At 37.6% G+C, this 20,040-nt stretch overlaps 1 protein-coding gene and 2 long non-coding RNA genes across 5 annotated transcripts; 1 reads left to right on the top strand and 2 right to left on the bottom strand.

The window, feature by feature from the left end:
* Positions 1 to 192: 192 nt before the first annotated feature.
* Positions 193 to 17,616, bottom strand: LOC127848709 (snaclec botrocetin subunit beta-like). Of its 3 annotated transcripts, XM_052381318.1 has the most exons (4): positions 17,498 to 17,616; positions 16,602 to 17,216; positions 3,526 to 3,827; positions 193 to 2,423 (listed from the first exon to the last, which is right to left on the bottom strand). In XM_052381318.1, exons 2-4 carry the CDS (start codon positions 16,621 to 16,623, stop codon positions 2,046 to 2,048), a joined length of 702 nt encoding a protein of 233 aa, XP_052237278.1. In that variant the 5' UTR covers positions 16,624 to 17,216; positions 17,498 to 17,616; the 3' UTR covers positions 193 to 2,045. The 3 variants fall into 3 exon arrangements, with proteins under 3 accessions (XP_052237278.1, XP_052237279.1, XP_052237277.1); XM_052381319.1 differs by lacking the exon at positions 17,498 to 17,616 and having other exon boundaries at positions 16,602 to 17,419; XM_052381317.1 differs by lacking the exons at positions 16,602 to 17,216; positions 17,498 to 17,616 and having other exon boundaries at positions 3,526 to 4,027.
* Positions 11,883 to 13,507, bottom strand: LOC127848723 (uncharacterized). Its single transcript, XR_008034657.1, has 2 exons — positions 12,803 to 13,507; positions 11,883 to 12,084 (listed from the first exon to the last, which is right to left on the bottom strand). It is a non-coding gene; the product is annotated as an uncharacterized LOC127848723 (long non-coding RNA).
* On the top strand, positions 14,990 to 18,301 carry LOC127848729 (uncharacterized). The gene is made up of 3 exons (XR_008034663.1): positions 14,990 to 15,289; positions 17,144 to 17,248; positions 17,551 to 18,301. It is a non-coding gene; the product is annotated as an uncharacterized LOC127848729 (long non-coding RNA).
* Positions 18,302 to 20,040: the final 1,739 nt, after the last annotated feature.

The raw sequence follows: 20,040 nt of genomic DNA, 5'->3' as shown, positions 1-20,040 counted from the left end.
ATCTGGGACGACACTTTACGCACATGCATTATGCCAAGTTTTCTCAGAACGCGACTAATATTAACATAAGAGATTTGTTGTACAGTTGTCAGGATAAAACATGCATCAACCATTTTTTTGTAATGCATTACTTAACTGTTTTGTTAGAAAATGAAGAGATTCCAAATGCATACTAGCATAACGAACGAATGATAGCTGAAATGATGTATTCGTTTTTATTTAATAGGAAACTTAACTGATTAAACACCCTTTCTAGAACATTAATGGTTTTAAAACATAACAACTTCCAACAAACATTATAAAATAATACCATCAAGTAAGTTTTAGACTGTCAAATTACACACACGAAGTATTGAAAGCCATACCTGGAGGTTTCGTCCGTGTACTACAGACTTCATCAGCAGAAGGATTTCTACTGTTGGGAAACGTAAACATCGCTAATTGTCGGGGTGAGCGATGTTAACGTATTGTCCCAGGAGTGCGAGAGTTGGTAGCACCCCCGTCCTTGTTTAGCGCCGGTCTTAGTGCACGGATGTAAATAGTGTGTGTAATTTGACATATTTTCATCGAAATAATAAATGGAGTAAATACAAAATACAAAGTAGAACAATCATACATGTGAAACATGACAGTTTTGTTCATAAAATAACGTCCTATAAAGAATGGGCAATGTTGGTAACAATTTATTTTCTAATATTTTAATTGTGACCTTAAATTATTACTTTGACCTTAAACCTTTGGACCTGGGGCAATCTGCTACTTCTGAAAGTCTATTAACAATGAACAAGTTAATGCTCCGGATAGTATATTAGAGGTTGATCGTTAAACTTGAACTGTGAAGTTTTGGTTTAAGCCTATTTATTTGAGCTCGATTGCATTGAAAACCTGTGGCTTATTGAACCGCTCTCGAGTCCGTTTTCTCTTCAAACAACCAGTACTTGGTGTCTTTTGGATAGATCTACAAAACGCTCCGACAGTGGGAATCGAACTCGTGACCTCCCGGTCGCTAGGCGGACACCATATCCGTTTACACCACGGCGACCAGTGACTTTTGACAACGGACCTGTTTTTTTTGAGCCACACTTACCATCTGAACGTTTCTCATTTTGCGCCAAGTAATTTTAAAGTTATTACATGCTCAGCAACAATGTGCTTCATACAAATTATTGACGTATGACATTGGCAGCGGAACCAGATTTCCGCTAACGGAACATTGGCTAACAATGTGCCGCCAAAGGACACAAACCTTGAAAACACGTACAATAAATCTGTAAGGACAATTAAGATGGGATATTCGCCAAATATTTGTTCTTTATGTTCTTTATTCTGTTATACGACGAGATATCTATTGAAAGTAGCTCTTATCCGAAGCAGCTTCGTAATCAAACAGTAAACTGGCCAATCGCTCCTATATTTCAGTTAAAAATAAGTATTAATGCCACTGTTCAATTTGACATCGTATTTATCCATGTTTTGGAGTCTAATGTAATGGCGAGCTAATATTTCTTAAAAGAACTTATTTTTATACAATACAGTCGATGAATGTAATTGTATTTTCTTCCTATGACAGAAACTGTTATGAGTACATATTAAACTTGCCAGTGCATTAAAATGTCTATGGTTTATATCAAATAAAAATGCCCGCAATTACGCGAAACAATATTAAGTATTAATATTATTTTTAGTGCTTATACATGCACTTTAAATTAGCTTATACGCAGAACTTCCGTAACCCATATAAAACGCATAAATAGTCGGTTTATTCAAATAATGTAATTTTGGCCACAGTGACCTTTTACCCATGAAACCAATTAGCATAAATTATACGCTCGCACATCATCTTAATATCTAATTCGTAACATTTTATGACATGATGACCGTCATTCAGTGGTATATTCTTATACTGTGTATACTTGTATATATTTTGATACGGAAACTAATATATTAATTGTATGGGTATTAACATTGTTAAGAATAAATTTCAATGTCAATTTGATTAGCCATGGATATGTTCGAAGTTTTTGTAATCAGATCGCCTAGCGGACTCATTTCTCACAGACAAAAGCTTGCATATCGGAGCAGGATTCGTCAAACCACATGTACGTGTTCGCATACAGCGAGAAGCACGCCCCATCCGTGCCGGGTTCGGTAGGGTAGAACTTCTCGAACGCCCAGGGCTCACCGGAAGTCCAGCTGCGATTTCCGCCGTTGTGATGACCTCCTATCCACACAGTTCCTTTCTGATGATGTATCATCGTTAAGGCCGTTATGAAGTCGTTTTCGCGGTCGCTGTTGATGCTGACTAGATGCCCGCCTTTTTGCAGACAAATCTCTTCTGCGTTAGACCATGTTTCTTTCTTCATTTCAAAGGTGTAGCATTTGTCGTGAAAGGACCACCAATCAGGTTCACACATATGTGCTTTCTGTTATGATAAGGAGAATGATAAATAAGCTCAAAATGATTAGTATTGTGAGAAAACATTGGTCTGATCCTAACCTTCACATTGTATAAATAATATTAATGAAATGATAAGTAAAACAAGGGCTGTTTGTAAAACATTCATGCCCCCCCATATGGGCTGTCCGTTGTAGTGGCAGCCATTGTGTGAATACGTTTTTTGTCACTGTGACCTTGACCTTTGACCTAGTGACCTGAAAATCAATAGGGGTCATCTGCGAGTCACGATCAATGTACCTATGAAGTTTCATGATCCTAGGCGTATGCGTTCTTGAGTTATCATTCAAAAAAACCATTTTACTATTTCGGGTCACCGTGACCTTGACCTTTGACCTAGTGACCTCAAAATCAATAGGGGTCATCTGCGAGTCATGATCAATGTACCTATGAAGTTTCATGATCCTAGGCCCAAGCGTTCTTGAGTTATCGTCTGACAACCACCTGGTGGACGGACCGACCGACCGACCGACAGACCGACCGACATGAGCAAAGCAATATACCCCCTCTTCTTCGAAGGGGGGCATAATAAAATAAACCGTGCTCTGTGAAATGGGGGTCTAATGCATGTGAGTAAAGTGTCGACCCAGATTAGCCCGTGCAGTCCGCCAGGGGACGACACTTTCACTAAACTGGATTTTTGCTAAGAAGAGACTCTCCTGAAACAAAAAATATCATAAAAGCAGATAATCTCGTCCCTGAATAGTCTGTGCGGACTGCACAGGCAAATCTGGGACGACACTCTACGCACATGCATTAAACTGACCTTTCACAGAGCGCGGCTAAAATTGTTTTAAGCCTGGTCTCGTTTATTCACAGGTTTTCAGGTAGCATATGCTAGATTTTATTTATAATAAGCCCGACTATGGTGTTCGTTTCAATCAAACACCGATATTTTGTGGTGTGCATCTCTAATTATAAACACATCTCGGGGAAGGCTTTTTACTCTAAAAACGGGCCGAAATACTAATAGATAATTAATAAACCGTAAACTGTACTTAATTAAAGGCGGTGGGATCTTATGAATGTTTCCGCTCTATGAAGACACACGTACAGAAAACTAGTCTTACCAGAATTTGATCCAGAACGACTTTCAAACTCTGATCGGGCAAGTTCGGGAACTCGAAAAATGTGCATGGTGAATTTCCGGACATACTCGCAACAATATCGAATCCATTACACGAGCTGTTCTCTGTGCATTTCCTCGCGCAGTTAAGTGCTTCTCTCTGACTTGACAAACCCTGCGAACCCTGGTGACCGCCGGCATTTGTTGTAGAAAACACTAAACGTTTGTCTATGAATCTATTCATCACACTCTGTTCAGCCTCTATCTGAACAAACGTCATGGATCGCGTGTCCAGACATTGCACGGCTGAAAATAACAATATATACGCATACATATTGTACCCAAGCCGACTGTCAGCATCCAACGGCGACATGAATTGAAATGTGCGATTTTGTCTCGACTTTGCAACAACTTAAATGTTTCATGATATATTTTTGCACAGATTAGCAAACAAATCCAAATACGGTCACATGCTATGGAAGCGCGTTAGTATCAACGTCTGTATTACTTTTGTGTTCAATTATTTGCTGGTTAGGAGCCTATATGAGCCTCGCTCTGGGAAAACTGGGCTTAATTCCCGCGCGTTAAGTGTCGTTCCATATTAGCCTGTGCAGTCGCATAGGCTAATCAGGGATGACACTTTACGCCTGAACTTTTGCTAAGAAGATAGTTCCTTTTAACAAAAATTACTATAAAAGCATAAAGCGACGTCCCTGATTCGCGTATGCGGACTGCACAGGCTAATGTGGGACGACACTTGATGCATATGCATTAAACCCTGTTTTTCTAGAGCGCGGTTTATACGCCAAGTTTTCAGGTTACATGAACATATGGCATTTACCTTTGACCGATTAACTAATTAGGACTATTTTTTTAATACTTATGACTTAGTGGAGCACAAAAATTAAACAGAAGGGCTCGTCCACGCTTCCTTAGTACGCGTAAAAGTCAATGGCATACATTTGATTCATTACCGAAGTTGCTTAGCAAAAGTGTCTTTTTGTTTGCTGTTCTTTATTCAATGATAGTTAATTTCCGTTAGAACAGATGCGTTACTGGGGTGCACACTAATCTTTCAACTTCCATTACAAACAATTAAGTTGGTTACGTAATAATAAAACGTACAAATTGCTTGGTCACATTATTGGCAGCTTCTGTCATTGCAGATAATGGTAATAATTTTGAGTGACCTGAAAACTTAATTTTGAAGTAAATTAATTTTGTCCGAAGCTTGCTCGATGAAGTATAAATTATCGCCTTGAATTCGATATAGTATGACTATAATATTGGAGAATACAAAATCGTCATTCCTCCGCGGACTTCTTTAAATTCGACTCGTACTGCTAACAAATGGAAAGCAGTAATCAGTCGTATAATAGTGATAATCAGGGATGTGAGTGTTCCTCATTTAAGCCGATTTCAACAACTAACTTATTTTACAAATAGTCATTAACTTTGCTGGATCAATGTTCAAATGAAGAGATTAATTGCTCCATTTATCGGGTGTGTGTGGGGGGGGGGGGGGGATTTTCCTTCCTTGTGGTGATGCTTAAATCACGTCCCGTATAAAAACGTAATGGCACTATCATTAAATTGGGATATGAACGCATATGTGTGTTCGGTTAACAAGGTATAACGTGCTGTCTTCTCTTTCCAAATGTGAACGTAATTTCTTTGGATAGAAGGGAAAACGAAATGGCGAACAACGAAACGATGAGCAGGTAATCGGATCAAAAGTGCTGGATTTTGATTTGGACATAACGTGTGTATGACCAGATCCAATGTCTGATTGGTTTAATACCCTCCAGACATTGTCTTGAAATCTTCTTGGCCCAAGACGACTGAACAAACTCTCCCAAAAAGATAATTAGCAGATAGATAATGTGAATCCAATAATAAACGGTCCATATTATATTGAACAAGAGATGTGTTTGCCAGAAACACAATGCCCCATATTGCGCCGCTTTGAAGCCATATATTTGACCTTTGACCTTGAAGGATCACATTGACCTTTCACCACTCAAAATGTGCAGCTCCACAAAAAACACATGCATGCCAAATATCAAGTTGCTATCTTCAATAATGCAAAAGTTATTGCAAAACTTAAACCAAGGTTAAAGTTTTTGGATACACATGACAGGCAGGCAGGCAGGCAGGCAGGCAGGCAGGCAGGCAGGCAGGCAGGCAGGCAGGCAGGCAGGCAGGCAGGCAGGCAGGCAGGCAGGCAGGCAGGCAGGCAGGCAGGCAGGCAGGCAGGCAGGCAGGCAGGCAGGCAGGCAGGCAGGCAGGCAGGCAGGCAGGCAGGCAGGCAGGCAGGCAGGCAGGCAGGCAGGCAGGCAGGCAGGCAGGCAGGCAGGCAGGCAGGCAGGCAGGCAGGCAGGCAGGCAGGCAGGCAGGCAGGCAGGCAGGCAGGCAGGCAGGCAGGCAGGCAGGCAGGCAGGCAGGCAGGCAGGCAGGCAGGCAGGACAGACAGACAGACAGACAGACAGACAGACAGACAGACAGACAGACAGACCAGACAGACAGACAGACAGACAGACAGACAGACAGACAGACAGACAGACAGACAGACAGACAGACAGACAGACAGACAGACAGACAGACAGACAGACAGACAGACAGACAGACAGACAGACAGACAGACAGACAGACAGACAGACAGACAGACAGACAGACAGACAGACAGACAGACCAAAAACAATATCCCCCGATCTTGCGATCCGGGGGCCTAAAAATGTCTAACTGAATTGAACCATTCGTTATGTAGCATGAGATGCGTAATGATAAACAATTGGGAAATGTTTTTATCGCATACACTCACATTTATAATAGAAAATGTAGATCTAGAATTAAAACAAGAGCACCGCATAACGGGTGCCAACGCTCGGCTGCAAAAGCTTATCAGATTTTTTTCCAGAGGTCACAGTGACTTTGACCTTTGACCTAGAGACCCGAAATTGGGTGTGGCGAGTAGAACTCATCAAGGTGCATCTACATATAAGGTTTCAACGTTGTATGTGGAAGCACTTTGATTTTAGAGCCAATGTTAAGGTATCAGCAAGACGCCTACGGCGGACGGCTGACGGCGGACGACACGACGAGCTGGCTATGACAATACCTCGGGTTTTTTCCGAAAACAGCCGAGCTAAAAATCGACATTGTTTTATTTAACGGAAATTGGCTTTTCAAGGCCGACAATTTATAACATTCTTAAGTTGCTAAGTTATAAACAAAAATCACGGTGCTTTGCTGCCTAGAACCGACTGAGAGCATTATCTTTGTTCCGGAAATTAATCGTTCAATCATGGATTTACTGAACTTGACAATTAAATACAAGTGGACTCGAGTGATCTTTAATATCATTTATCGGCCCCCATAATACCATAATATGAGCCGCGCTCAGAGAAAACTGGGCATTATGCATGTGCGTAAAATGTGGTCCCATATTAGCCTGTGCAGTCCGCATAGGCTAATCAGGGACGACACTTTCCGCCTAATTTTGATTTTTCTAACAAGATACTTCATAAAAACGAAGTTTCATAAAAACACGAAAAGTGTCGTCCCTGATTAGCCTGTGTGGACTTCACAGGCTAATCAAGAACGACACTTTACGCACATGCATAATGCCACGTGTTCTCATAACAAGACTCATATAGATAAGCCGCGCTCAGAGAAAACTGGGCTTAATGCATGTGCGAAAATTTCCGTCCCAAATTATCGTGTGCCGCTTGTGAAGGCTCATCACGGACAACAGTCTCCGTCTATACTGGACTTCCGATTATGAAAGACATACTTTAAACAAAACAATTCCATAGAAGTAGTCTGCACAGGCTTTTTTGGGACGTTGCTTTACGCACATCCATAAAGCCCGGGTTTCCAAGCGACCGACTCAAATATACATGAGCCTTGTTCTGAGAAAACTGGGCTTAATGCATTTGCTTAAAGTGTCGTCCCAAATTAGCCAGATTAGCCTGTGCAGTCCGCATAGGCTATTAAGGGACGAAATTTTCCGCCTAAACTTGATTTTCGGTAAGGAGGGACTTCCTTTAAACTTAAAATACCATAAAAGCGGAAAGTGTCGTCCCTGATTAGCCTGTGTGGAGTGCACAGGCTAATCTGGGACGACACTTAATGCACATACATTAAGCCCAGTTTTCGCAGAACGCGACTCATATGATCATGTTAAAATGATATATAAATGATAGGCTTCTGGAGTAGAAGAACATGTACAGTGTTACTGGAAACAAACACTCACCAAACGTATTTGGATTTCAAAAATAAAACAACTTTTAATGAAACAGGTAATTACATGTACAAACTAGTGCGCACATAAAACCTGTTCCAACAAGTAAAGCGTTTATTAATCTTTAGAAGAGATGAATCAATTAAACATGCAATTTTGCACGGGTAAGGGGTACTTTCACAGTGATCGATTAAGTCGTGATAACATATTTTTGATACTGACCAGTTCCATAGTAATACTATTTTACAAAGCTCTTTTATGGTTGACTGATATGCAATTGACGATACAGTTTGCTTGTCGCTGTGCAAACATACTACATAAATTTACTGCAACAAAAGAATGGAATTTTATTTAGAACAATAATTTGGTTTTGGAACCAAAGTTACAGCACACTTTCCGCCTAAACTATATTTTTGCCAAGAAGATACTTTCTTTAAACAAAAATTTCATAAAAGCGGAAAGTGTCGTCCCTGATTAGCCTGTGCGAACTGCACATGCTAATGTGGGACGACAATTTACGCACATTCATTAAACCCCCTTTTCACAGAGCGATGCTCATTTACATGTTATTGAGATCGTTCTAGATGTGCGTTTGGTTTGTGATTGATTCTGGGGAAAGTGTGATGTTCGCATCACCGTCTGACCGGTTTGAAACCCCCGAGTCTTTTAATTGACCGTTCCGAGGCGGTAATCGCAGTTTTAATCATCTTATTCATATAGTTTGTGTTCTTAGACACAAGTAGCAGATAAGACCAAACATTTCTCTGCTCATAGCGTTTCTGGAGTTTCATTGTTTGATGTTCATGTAAGTAATTATTTCCCCTGATATCGTCTATGATTTCGTTTCGAATAGGCGATTGAAAGGAGGGGAACACAACATTTAAAGCTCGTGTGTATAACGAGCAATAACTGTATTGAAAGATTAATACAAGGTAATGTTTTCCACATAATCGCTAACAGTAGGATGCATACATGTGAAAACAACAGACGTCAAAACTGCTTTTGTTTCTTTTTCCCACATTCTCTCTTTGTCTTTTCCTATATTTTTCACCATTTGTATTTTCAATGCAAACATGTTAGTAGTGGTTCGTTAATTCAATGTTGTTGTTTTTTTGCTGTTGTTTCTTTGACGCATCGTTTAAAGTTAGAAAAGAAAAACATTGTTATTATCTGATTGTTTCCTGTATTTTCGTTTTAGTATTAATTCAAAACCATGATATACCATACTTTTCATCTCAACAAATGTAGTATTTATGTCTTTTTTTTCTACACCGTCATTACATGTACACCTATGTTATCCTTTTGGCTATGTACACATGTATTTGCCAATAAAATTGACTTGACTTGTTGTATTATCCTTGAAAATAGATCAAATTTGTATAGCGACTTATTTTGAAGAATGTTGTTTAACTTTCGTTGTAAAGGGAACACCATCAATTTATTATAAGAACGTACACATTTCAATAATTCAAACTTGTGTAACATTCAACACTTTATTTCACAATCGTTTAATTATTGTACACGATTTTTCACAGAATATTACGTTATTTTACAAAATGTTTGTTCTTCCAGTCAGCAGAAAAAATACTACCATATTGTCCCTTAGAACAGGACCTAATGTTAAAAACATAATTAATGCAAACAAAATTCTTACAAATTTGGAGCTGTTTGTACATTTTTGGAGATGAGTTTGACCATCGTGGTGCTCACATATGATTTTTCCATTTGTTTTGAGTCTTTCTGGGCATGAGAAAGAATATGAGTCTACTTATAGCTGAGCTTTAAGAATGTTCGTGAGTGGAATGAGATTATAAATGCACAGCTGAATGTAAACTCTAACCTCACCTGAGTTGAGCAGACAAAGTATGTAGGTTCGTGATATTAGCCCCTGTGCGGGTGTGACCCTTTAACCCTTTTAAACGTTGATACGTATTTAAACGCATTTGTAGTCCTTTAGAATGTTACATTTAGTTAAACACCTTTCTTACTAAATTCAAGTTTTAAAGGCTTGATTTCCAACCCTAGGTTACTAATGAGCAGCAAACAACATAAAACCTGAACAGCCTGCGAGTAACTCGCAGTCTGTTCAGGTTTTATGTTGTTTGCTGCTCATTAGTAGGTTTAATGATGTTTGCTCATTGCCCTTTTCACTTTGCTTATGGGGGAGTGTTTAATCTCTTGATTTTTTGTAAGAATTTGGTTATAATGCTAGTATTATATCCGATGGTGAATTCTTAAAGTTTTGGTTTTCAAATCAATTATATTGACCGAACACATGTTAAAGATTGCTTTTCTACTAAGACTTATCCTTCGAAAAGCCGTTTAATATTCATAACTTCTGTCGGCGATTTTGATGTGATCCTGATTTTCAGTGACTGTTTGGATTCCACCGACCAGCTTCCCCATAAAATGAGTCAGCATATGACACTGATATCAGAGTTTTGACTATGTTTCTATTATCTCATGCTTGAACAATTTTATGTTGTTTGCTTGTTTAGTAAAATTGGTGTTAATATTATTGCTATATATTGTTTTTGCATTACAATATAAAGCACGTGAACAATTATGTAATAAATTGCTCGATTAGATATTTAATGAGTTTAATATATAGTTAGCAGCACAACAATTAACTCAAAACATTGTTTTATTTAACTGGAAAAAACTTGATAATGCTCTGTTTTTTCTGTGGTCAAGGCGACTCAAACCAAGACAGTCATAGGCGTTTTGCCTATTGGTAGGGGCAGTCGCAGTCCCATCAAATATCGTTTGAAATTCACGGTAATTTTTAATTGACATTGAACATGCAGCTTGGACGATGATTCTTAACACAATTACTACAGTCATAAAAGTAACTCATATGAAAATAATAATCAAAATAATTATATCACATGTCATACCCTGTTTTCCATGTACTATAACCATTACGAATATTTTTATCGTACACACGTGTAATATACTTTTTAAGCGTTTTCAATGGCACTAAGTTTTCGTTCGATTGACCAATCGCATTTTGTTATTTTGCTGAAATGACGTTGTAACGTCTAATGACGTCACGAAATGTAAACAACATTTGGGATTTATCAATATGTTTGCGTACAATTTTCTGTAATTTGCTCATTTAAAAGCATGTGATAATAAAGATCTGTCACTCGTTGTCATTTCATACCATATTTTATTAAACTCGTCCAGAAAATTCGTTGGTAAGCTCGCCAAAGACTCGCTTACTAACAAAATTCCCGAAATCGTTTAATAAAATATGGTATTATATGACAACTTGTGCCAGATCCTATATATATATATATATAGAGGAGAAAAATTGTTTGCTCTCGGGGCAAATCCGTCAAATATTGTATTCATAAAGTCAGAATATGTACCAATTTTCTCTAGCGAAAGCGCTCTTGAAAATATTTATTTTCTCACTCTAATGAGAAAGCATACTTCACAGTATTAGCCCTAAAGCAAATAAAAAACGTATACACATAATTCAATCAAATGAATAAACAAAACAAAAACGCACGGTATTCGTAAATGGATAAAGTGAGTACCATGGCCGGTAATTTACATCAAGTGTTAATATTAAATAGACAATGTGAATAAATAATTGCAAAACAAAAGCATGTCCATCTCAAAGATCAATACCTTGCTGAGTATTGGGTATTTTCGATAAAAAAACGTATTAGCGAATATAGAGCTTCACTCTTATATCAAACTCTTTATGGGTATTTTATATGAACACAGTCTTATCAGGGTCTACACTTTCCGCCTGTATCGCATTTTTCGTTTAAAGAAAGTCTATTCCTTGCAAAAATCCAGTTTTGGTAAAGTGTCGTTCCCAAGGCTCATCCAAGACGAATGCTAAGAATATGTATCTAAGTGGTAAACGGTTACCGGGTAAACCCCGTTTTCTCCATGGCGAGACTCATATAAGACTCAATACCAAGCTGTGAATTGCGTATTCGAGAAAAAACATGTCATAACAGCGAAATTATTTATTTAAAAATCTCAAAATAGTTCAAAGCAAAGGTAGCTGTTTGTACCGACTATCTGTAGTTGTGCTCGATATGGTTTATTTGAAGGACTGATTATTGAAACACGTCGACGAACAAATTAAGTCCGTGAGTTTTATACATATTTTATTTCTTTGCCGTTTCATGCATTTTTTCACAGACGTCGCATTTTAAAACAAGTAATTGACAATACAATTGTATTAAATGAGATAGTTAGCTTCCATAAAGTGTTTTCCCATCTTGTTGCTTCATGCCGTACTGAAACGATTGGCCTTCGTTCTGTTCGTCTGTTGCCAAGATTCTGTTACTTCCCCTGGAAAATAGACGTACGTTAAATAACATTATGTCCTCCACCAATTACCGTTTATTATTTTCTTAGTATTTATTTATCAGCAGATGTTATTCGTAGCCAAGTTTTCAATGTTTTGTAACAATTAGCTCCAACTTAATCAATGAGGCATATAATTGCCATTCACGAATCTGAATAATAATATGATTATTTTACGCATAAACTAATACCATTCGAATATTCATAAACAATAATTATTGAAGAGTTGAACTCGTCATTAAATTTTAAGTATTTATAACGATTCGAAATGTAAATACAAAAAGGCCATACAAGGCTGGCATCTCTTTTGCTTTAAATGTTTTTAACGCTAAAGAATATTGACAATACAGCTAGTAGGGATTATTCATAAATTGGTTAATCTGAAAAAGTGCCGAAATCATTTTTTTTGAAACGCGAGCTGTCAATACATTAATGAAAAGAGGCAGATTCTTCGTCTCAAATAATGTTAAATATGCAATAATTAAAAGGAATGAATCCAATACGAAGCATTGTTGCTAGATGAAATATTGAAACTATAGCTTTTTTACATTGTCTCATATATGTGTTCTTAATATTCTACAAATTCTTTGTCGGGAATAAATACTTGAAAGAAGTAAACTCGCCCTTAAGCATTTTGACGAAACGTGTAGCATAGGAAGCAAATGATCATACGTGGTACATAGTAAAGTGTACTTCTACTTACTGGGAGTGAAGATTTTACAGTCGAAAACTTTCTACAATCCGGGTCACGCAAGCAATCCTTGGCACACCTCAACAAGGGTGACCCTCTTCCTGATTTGTCTGCACGGTACGACACTGATTCGGTGCGATCCTTTGGGTCAGTATTCGCGTACGTAAATTGACCAGATTGTCCTCCCAGTTCCCGTTTAAAATATGCCTCATTGTAACCAGAATGCACAGCACACGGGCCACGCACCGTTAGCAATACTGTGACAATTACTACAAGTGTCCCACTATTCATCTTAATGCGCTGCGTAGAGTGCTTATATCACCTAATTCAATAAGACTTTTGACGCGACGTTTTTATAGTTACCGCATCAACGTAAATGCAAAGACGATTTTCATATATCAACAACTTGAGCTTTTAGCTTGAAAATAAAGATAATAATGGAGCTTTAAAGACAAATGCGACATACTCAGACTTCAATCATTTTATGTACGAGGCAACCGGCGATGAGGGGTGACCGGATGTTGGGGTTGGACTGTAATCAAAATCTGTATATCTAATCGCCAAGCAAACATACGTCCATTAATTAAACTATAGCATACGGTAGAACTGGGCCGGGATTCTATAGTTTGCCCGAAGCCTAGCTCGCCGTATGTTATTGCCTTAATATAACCACATTAAAAACAACAGAGGATCTGTTGGTCTTACAGTCTCTCCATAAGTTTGTCATGACAAGAATAATTAAAATATAAAATGCATTGTAAACAGACGACATATGTTAGAATGTTCGGTGTGCACTCGTTCTGACTGCCTGATGTATGTTTTATTCGATGAATAATTTGTATGTTTATGTTACAAGATATTGAAATATCCATTGAGATAAAAATACAAATTGTAAGTGTATTAATTAACACATGTATAGCATTTATATAAGTAGACGAAATTTTTCCTGGTCAAAATCTATATAAATACGTTTGCGATCTAATTAACAATGATACTCCAGAAACAATTAGAAGAACAACTCTCGTTTGTATCCACTACTTTCATAAAAGAAAACCAACTGTAATTATAACATGATTAACACGAGGCGAAACCATTGCGTATATGTGATACGGTACTGTTTTTTGTGTGCAAACACTGAATTACTGTCCAGGAAGCAAGGCATTATGGGTATTAGACGGTCTTTTTCGTGACGAAAACTATATTATTGGCCACGTGGGACCCCAGTTGTATTGTTTGCCCACAACATGTAAATATGAGGCCATGCAAGAAAGCTCATGTCGTCCACTGAATATAAGCATATACGGTTCATCACAAGCCATCTTTCGTGGGTACTACATAGATCAAAATAAATCAAGGGTGGGATCAATATACATAATCATGACCTTTAAAAATGTAGAGGGTACAAGTTAAATTATATTATCTAGGTTCCAACTTAAACGGACCTTTCACAGATTTTTGCTTGTATTGAAAGCCATTAAATGCTTGAAATAGATACATTCATTGGAATTAAATAGCTTAAGTATAAAACAAAAATAAAATTAAAGAAAAGTAATTTTTAACTGGACTCGAACCAATGGCCCTTGGAGTAAAAGTCTAATGCACCACTCGGACACCCATGCTCATATAGCGAGTCGTGCACTTGATACTTTAAAATAAAGAATCCTCGTGATGTCACAAAATATAACGATAACAACAGAACTCTCCAAATTATTAAATCGTTTCGCGTTTGTAAAGCTTTATAATTTTCAGGTTTTTAAATAGTCAAAAGATGCATATTATGGATATGCTAGAGTAGGTAAATGGTAAATATTGTTATGAATCAGGTCTTTTTTTATCCAAGAAGACGAAATACGGTAATGTTTAACAGTTTATTGTTTAACATCTAACATTTTACCGAACAGAAGTTTAACAACATATCAATGAAATAGCCGCTGAGCGATGAGCATTATTTTTATTTAATCTACGTGAAAATTTATATTTCAACATGAGGCATCATGGTTGATAAATCAGCGTATAAATCATGAATATTAATAATAGTTAAGTCTTTGAAAATGTGAATGTTCCTTGGCCGAAAAAGAGCCTTACTTATATACTCAAGGGTGGCCGAAGGCCGAGGCCGGTGGCCGAAACAAGTGGGCGACGGCCGTGGCCGAAAATACAGAGAAAAAGCGCTAAATGTGCCGCAAATATGACGTCACGGCCTATTATGACATCATCAAACAAGCGACTACTCGAATATTCATGTAAAGAATGGAATTTTACGGCTACAAAGTATATAAACACTTACATAAACATGGATCTTATACATCGTTAGTGAAATTAGGGTTATTCTTAAGGAATTTAAATAACGAAAGACTGTGTCAATACAAAAATAGACTGGTTACTTTTCCTTCAGAACGGCTTAAGGACAATGTAAAGACATGTTTTGTAATGTAAAATGGATACATGCAAATAAAATGTTTTGAATGGGAATGGGAGCAATTCAGGGGCACCAAACAGGTAAGTGAACATTACATATTTAACTAAACACGATAATGCTGGGGCATTACACTATTACTATTTCCTCGCAGATATAAATAAAACGAAAATTTGCAAATCTGAAACATTTGATTTTCAATTTTGTCAAATCACAGAAACGTGAAATGGTCCCTTTAAACAACCATAAAGGTCCGTCCAAGCAATGTCTTGTTGGTAATGGAATATAACTGGGCAAAAGTATGAGATAATTCCCTTGTGAATTGTTTGGACATACCAAGCCCATAAGGGATCCACTAAAGAAGCCCATGAGAGCTCACCGCTAAAAGCAAGCCTACGTTCGTGTGCGCGACCTAATGTGGGTACATAGGATTTACCTGGGCTAATATGTATCATGACCCAAGTGTGGGATCCTCTGGCGCTGACAATCTTCTTAATATAAAGGGGCATACACAAACTGTATTAATGACAAGAGTTTAAGTGTAAAACCGTTTTATCTCTATAGCTTTTAATGTTCAATAGAGATAACATTGGTTCATGCTGAACACGCTTTAAACATCGTTGCAAAACGTACTGGAGATTCACTTGCCATACCTTATAATGTACTTAACAAAAAAAAAAATTTGAATTGCATGTTTGCAGATTTCACGTTTTCCATTTCGAAACGTTTATGGCTACAAGCGGGATATTTTTATTCAAATTTCATTGGGCATTTACAAAGGTCACCTAAGTTGAAAAGATGGGTTACACAGCTACGCTAAAAAAAGCCTTGTTATAGGAAGAACGATCCAAACCCAGCAAAAATACTTTTATTAGATTGATGTCGGCTATATCTCGTAATGTCGCAGTCGGCCAACCGTTAAATGACCGATATCTTTCCGATATGATTCAGGACTTAACTATTCTTACCTTGGTCGTATTTTGTATCTATTGTAAAATACTCTTTTTCTGTTACTTGGTGTTAAAATTAATAACATCGATAATAAAGAAATTTAACTTAATAAATTGATTTGGTCGTAAATTTATAGCATAAATTAGAGTTACGTTACATCTGCAAGGAGCCTAACATTACCCTATTATTGATGCGCTGGGTCCGTATTCACAGATGTTTTAGTGTAAGTCTAAACTTTAAACACACACTTAAGAAAAAACATAAATACATACATCAAAATAACGTAAAAACCAATATAATTGACACAAAACAAGGACATCAACATAAAGAGAACTTAACAATAGTTTGTCCGGGTACGCTCCAAAACAAGTACAGTTTCGTGAGCACCTGTTACAACAAATACACAACGTGTACATTCACATGTGTTATCTTCACAATCATTACCTTGGGCGGGAATAGGAGCCATTTCTTTTGTTCTCAGCTAAGTCCGAACTGTTCTTCTGACACATTCTGCCCCATTACCATTGTATTGATGGCGTCATCGCACTACGTTGTTGACCGCGCGTAGGCTTAAACAACGGCCAGTGCGGGATCACCATATCCACCGGCCAGTGCGAAAGCATGGAACGCAGTGCGCCCCAGTGGCCCACGAGTCGTACGTCCGAATACAGATCTATCATCACAGAAAATAAATGTTCTTGTTTAGTATCAATAGTCATCCCTTGTTTACTAATCAAAATACATATTCATGTTTTAACTGGCAACGTACAATATTAAGAGTTTAGTTAATATTGTATGGACGCGAGTGAGGAAATTGAAATAGAGAAACTTTATTAATTAAGTTAATATAAATATTATAGGAACAAATACAGCTATGTGAGTTATAATTCTGAGAAAGCAACTTTCTTCAAGCCAAAAGCAGACTGTTGCCACAACGACGCGCACTCTGCCGGCCCGGTAATCATGCAGAATTCTCTCCTTCGTAGCATCAGATGTTGAAGCCGTAAACATTCAACAATTCGGTTGCAGCCACGATGCTTCCAGTCGTAGGACGTGTCACTGAGTGGAATCACTAACCATGACCATACAAGGTATACACACTTGTACAACATGAAATTGCCAAAGGAAGATAAGTTTGACATACATTTAAGAGCCGATTTGGTTTTAATTTTATAGAAAAAACAGACATAGCAAAGCCTATTTAACCTTCTTGCAAATTTCAGAAACAGTGTACTTAAACCATTTACAAAGATCTGTACACTATTGTATATAATATGTATATATTTTAAACAAACAAGCTGACATTCTGATTAAAACTTAATTGATCTAAAATGGCATACTTGCTGAATACTATTGTCTTGACCAGTGTGGGTGTTGTTTGAAAATGTTTCAGCAACCACACCAATTGTTCCACAGCGTTTTCAGTCGATTTTCTTACCGCCAATCGAATATTCGGTCTGAAGATTTTATCATAAAAATAGAAACATCATTATTATTGTTATTACGTTGTTGTTTCTTATTTCGCTAGAGTTGCGACACCTTACGGGTTTCGGAGGGATGTAATGAGTGGGGACTAAAACAAGTGGGTACGAACTTTTTGGGTAAGAAAAATGTGGAAATTAAAATTAAATGTGTGTACAAAAATTGTAGTTACGAAAAAAATGTGGGTACGAAAATTTTGAGTTCGAAAAAAATATGCCAAAACAAAATGGGTAGGAAAACAAATTTGGTAAGAAAAATATATGTACGGAAAAAAACGTGGGTACGAACAAGTTATGCCAAAAATAATTTGGGGTGTGTAGAAATACCGAAATCCCCGTAATTACCGAAATCCCCGTAATTACCGAAATCCCCAGAAATCCCCAATAATATGTATTATTTATCAAAGTACTGCGGCTATTAAGATAGAATATTGCAAAATACAATCAATTCACTGATGAAAAATTGTTGTTTTTCCATGTTTGGTAGTGAAAAACTAAAATATATACATAATTATTGGGATACCGAGTATGAATCCATAGTGCATGTTTTCACAAGCACGATCAGGTACAGAAATTCCCGCTGTAAAGATCTTCAAGTGTCAAAAAATCATCTGGGTGGCTTTTTGATATTAGAAAGAAGAGGTACAGACAAAAACAACAATATCCCACTTCTTTTGAAAAATATTGACTTGTAGCGGGGATTTCGGTAATTCTACATTCGCCCACAGAGTACCGAAATCCCCCATTATTACATCTGAAAGTGTCAAAAATATCATTTGTATTCTTGGTTTTTCGCTTTGCTTGAATGTTTACGTGCAAAAAATAATATGAATGTAAATTATTAAGCACACTTGACAGCATAAGTTGCCTCTTAGGGGGGATTTCGGTAATTCTACATTCGCCCGCCGAGTACCAAAATCCCCCATATTCACGCCTTACAGGGTCAATATGCCATCGGTATGATTGTTTCTTGGCATCGCATAACTTTTAATGTACAAATAATGATATTAATATTAATTTTTAAGCACTCTTGACACCATACGCTGCCTTTTAGCGGGGATTTCGGTAATTCTACACAAGAGCATAGACGCGCGCCGGTACCGAAATTCCAACTGTACCAACCTGCAAGAGTCAAAAAAATCATTATAGTGCTTACTTATTGTAGAAATCAGTCAGACAGACAAAAAACTATCAACAATATCCCCTTCGGTGACTTGTCTTGAAAAATTATCACTTATGCCAGGGATTTCGGTAATTCTACATTCGCCCGCTGAGTACCGAAATCCCCCATATTTGCGCCTTATAGGGTCAATATGTCATCGGTATGATTGTTTCTAGGCACCGCATAACTGTTAATGTACAATTTAACAAATAATGATATAAGTATTATTTTTAAGCACTCTTGACACCATACGCTGCCTCTTAGCGGGGATTTCGGTAATTCTACACAAGAGCATAGGCGAGCGCCGGTACCGAAATCCCCACTGTACAAACCTGCAAGAGTAAAAAAAAATCATTATAGTGCTTACTTATTGTAAAAATCAGACAGACAAAAAACTATCAACAATATCCCCTGGTGACTTCTGTTGAAAAAGTATCACTTAGGCCAGGGATTTCGGTAATTCTACATTCGCCCGCCGAGTACCGAAATCCCCCATATTCACGCCTTACAGGGTCAATATGTCATCGGTATGATTGTTTCTTGCCATCGCATAACTGTTAATGTACAATTTATGATATTAATATTAATGTTTAAGCACTCTTGACACCATACGCTGCCTCTTAGCGGAGTAACGGTGATTTCGATTTACGAGCGAGCACATATTAAACAGGTTGAATTACCGAAATCCCTTAACTGCTGAGCGCACATAAAACTATGTTTGCCTCATATGTATCGCTACGTTTTCTTGATACCCTTTATATGAACGACCATCAGTTCACAAATTCATTATGCTAATGAGCCCTCTTAATTCAAGTATTCAAAATGTGTTGCAAAGTTTATAAACATGCCTTAGATCTAAGACCATACTTGATTTAAATATTACATACGTGTTCATCTCTTTGCCTATATATGTTTCATGCGGTTTCAGCTGCTGTATGAAAAAGGTGGACTGTGATATCATACACATATGCCTATCGTATTGACGCGGATAATTGCATTATTGAATATCTAATGATGGGTGTATGACCTTGTAATTTCGGAAACGAGAGTAATGTCTAGTCCTCTGGTCATTTGTCATAGAGACCCAGTCCGTTTTCGTCAGGGAGAACCTAGAATGTGTATTGCTAAGGCGAAACTCGCCGGTGCCGAATAAAGCAGCCCTTAAGTCTTTGAATTGTCCTTTAATAAGGCCGAACAATGCGTCCACTAAATCTGTCAATCGTTTGGATTTCCAGTCTAT

This window comes from Dreissena polymorpha, chromosome 10, assembly GCF_020536995.1.
Source record: "Dreissena polymorpha isolate Duluth1 chromosome 10, UMN_Dpol_1.0, whole genome shotgun sequence".
NCBI classification, from domain to species: Eukaryota; Metazoa; Mollusca; class Bivalvia; order Myida; family Dreissenidae; genus Dreissena; species Dreissena polymorpha.
Note: the sequence above shows the minus strand (reverse complement) of the source record. Positions and strands in the feature narration are given on the sequence as shown.

Bases quoted from the DNA above. Each gene is read 5' to 3' on its own strand.
- LOC127848709 (XM_052381317.1), bottom strand. From the start codon at position 3,894: ATGTCGCCGTTGGATGCTGACAGTCGGCTTGGGTACAATATGTATGCG. The intron at 2,424-3,525 runs GTAAGACTAGTT...TTATCATAACAG, and splicing joins TCGTTCTGGATCAAATTCTG to AAAGCACATATGTGTGAACC.